Source organism: Trachymyrmex septentrionalis, unplaced genomic scaffold (genome assembly GCF_001594115.1).
Source record: "Trachymyrmex septentrionalis isolate Tsep2-gDNA-1 unplaced genomic scaffold, Tsep1.0 scaffold148, whole genome shotgun sequence".
In the NCBI taxonomy this organism is placed as follows: domain Eukaryota; kingdom Metazoa; phylum Arthropoda; class Insecta; order Hymenoptera; family Formicidae; genus Trachymyrmex; species Trachymyrmex septentrionalis.
Genome location: NW_017304631.1, coordinates 280,922 through 283,734, shown reverse-complemented (window position 1 = coordinate 283,734; position 2,813 = coordinate 280,922). Strand labels below are relative to the sequence as shown.

At 41.1% G+C, this 2,813-nt stretch overlaps 1 protein-coding gene across 1 annotated transcript in view; it reads left to right on the top strand.

Moving 5' to 3' along the window:
* Positions 1-2,813, top strand: part of LOC108745704 (protein sickie) — a 113,342-nt gene that overhangs the window by 108,988 nt on the left and 1,541 nt on the right. Inside the window, exons 16-19 of the mRNA XM_018482012.1 lie at positions 68-151; positions 266-919; positions 1,101-1,636; positions 1,808-2,338. Of these exons, the coding sequence (XP_018337514.1) occupies positions 68-151; positions 266-919; positions 1,101-1,636; positions 1,808-2,338 (1,805 nt within the window). The remainder of the gene's footprint in view (positions 1-67; positions 152-265; positions 920-1,100; positions 1,637-1,807; positions 2,339-2,813) is intronic.

Sequence of the window (2,813 nt, the reverse complement as noted above, 5' to 3'; positions counted from 1 at the left end):
AAATTTTAAATTTCAAAATATTTGACAAATGTAATAAATACTGAAAATTGTTATTTGCTTGTTCCAGGCACATGTGGTCTCAGCTTTTGAGCAATCACTGTCCAATATGACTCAGAGATTGCAGCAACTCACAGCTACAGCCGAAAAAAAGGTAAAAACACTATAAAAATAATTATTTAATTAATTATTTATTATTCACACGTTCGATACTCGATGTACAATGTTTTTGTCACAAAAAAATTTTTCTTTATCGGCGACTCTTCAGGATTCTGAGCTTCAGGAACTACGAGAAACGATCGAGAGACTGCGCAAGCAGAGTGCCGAAGCTGGATTGAACAACGGTCCAACTGCGAACAGTGGTCGGCGTCATACTTTAGGTGACTCCGAATCCGGTACCACCGGCTGCACCGGCAGTAGCAGTAGCAACAATCATCAAGGCGCATCAATGGCAAGACAGCTATCCGCGGATAGCGTGACGTCTCTGAACTCGTTAAGCAGCGCCTGCTCGGCCAGCAGCAGTCATCATAAAAAGAAGGGCTGGCTACGGAGCTCCTTCTCCAAGGCCTTCTCGAGGTCGCGCAAAAACCGGCATGGTTCGGTTTCTGACGCGGAGGACTGCAAGGAGAGCCCTGGTGGTGATCTGAGCGCTCCCAACAGTCCTAGACTGCCAACCGCATCCAAACACGAGTCTTCGAGAGCACAAACCGTGAGGAGCAACGGTCAGAAATCTCCCGATCATGAGAATCCTTTGTCTGGAAGCAAGAGCAGCTCAGCATTGTACAAGAAAGAGGATGAAGATGTGGATGAATTGAAGAAACAATTGAGGGAGAAGGATTTAGTGCTCACAGATATCAGATTGGAAGCATTATCTTCAGCACATCAGCTGGAGTCTTTAAAGGACACGGTCATCAAGATGAGGGTGAATTTTTATTTAAAAAAGAAATTCATACATTTTTCAATTTAAATAAGTTATCAATTTCGAGAAGCTGAACGATTCAGGTTTAACATTTCAAATTTTTTATTTAGAGAAAGAGCACATATGATTTTTATATCTCTGAGAAAATGATTTATTTATATGAATTTATCATTTTTCTTTACAGTACGAGATGCTAAACTTGAAGCAGAATAATGAGCGTCTCCAACGACTAGTGACCTCAAAGTCGCTCACTTCCTCGCAGTCCTCTCTACCCAGTGACCCAGATCGACGCTTCAGCATGACTGAGGTGGCGTCGAGTGTCGCAGCATTGTCGAACGGCGACGTCAGTTCCACGGCCGATCAACTGGAAGATCTTAACGTCCCGGTCGAACACTCCGTTGTGCCATCGAGCGCAACAACTACAGAACCAGTTCTCGAGCAAGACACTGACGGCAAGAGAATCAATGTGGCCGTTTATCTCGGCAGTGAGCGAAATTTTAACTATAATTTGATTACCGGGAGCTGCGCCGATGGCACCATAGGCGAGCCACCACATTGCGTAATTGCCAATGTGTGCATCAGCAATAAAACCAGCTGGGACGCACTGGATTCTATGGTGAGACGTTGCTTCAAGGAGTACGTTTCCCGAGTGGACCCTGTGACGAATCTGGGTCTTGGCGTCGAATGTGTCGCCGCGTATCATCTCGGAGAAGCTTCCAGGTGCGTGTTTAATTAAAAAATATTAAAATAGTTTCAAAGGTACCTCTACTTACTTATACAACTTTAAATATGCAATAGATACATTTTAAATTCTATGGGTGCGCTTCCTATTAAGATTTGTCTATTTTATCACCATCTAAAATAATTAAAACTTTTTTCTTTACTTTACAGATGCACTACTGATTCTCAGCATCCTGAGTTATTACCCTGCGGCTATCTAGTCGGCCACGTGAAAACTATTTATCTAGTGCTGTCAGGTTATTCCTGGCTAGCGGTGGATACCTTGATACCGCGTTCCATCGTTCAGCGACTGATCTCTCTTCTGACGGAACATCGTAGAGTGATTTTATGCGGTCCAAGTGGTACAGGGAAGAGTTACTTAGCTGGAAAACTGGCGCACGCTCTAGTAGATACTGACAATGACACGAAGGATGCTGCTGCCGTTGCGACTTTCAATGTCGATCATAAGTCCAGCAAGGAATTGCGCCAGTATCTCGCGCACATCGCTGAAAGGTGCGATTCGAACGCCGCTGATGAACTACCTAGGGTGATTATTTTGGAAAACCTTCAACACGCAGCATCTCTGGGCGAACTCTTCAGCGGACTCTTAGGAACTAGACATTCATCGTGTCCTGCTATTATCGGTACCATGAGTCAGACCACTTGTAGTACTACCAACTTGCAGTTGCATCATAATTTCAGGTACTTTCATTTTTGTGAATACATTTAATCTATAATTTTAATGCAATATACCTGCATATAACCCAACAACCGAGAATGAGTTGAAATAAATTGAAATGGATTCAGATTTTCAGAAATATTGAAATATTTCACGAATGTTAAAATGAATGCTTTTCAATCCTGAATGCATTTTTATTCATTTATAGGAATTGCATAGAGCATATCTCTATGCCTTTCAATCTAAAAATAATATTAGCTTTTTCTGTGCAATGTGAATACTGTTCAATTCAAAATTTTGAATAGGAAATGCAGTTTTCCAATCCAATTGCATCCCATTGAATCTAATTGAATCCAATCGAATCCAATTAAATCCAAAAAAAGTATTCGCTATTTAAAATACGCATTCGGATAGAAAAAAAATTTCAATCTATTTTAATCCATTCTCGTTTGCTGGAAATGTAAAATTATTTTAGAAATTTCTTAATGTAATTAAAAA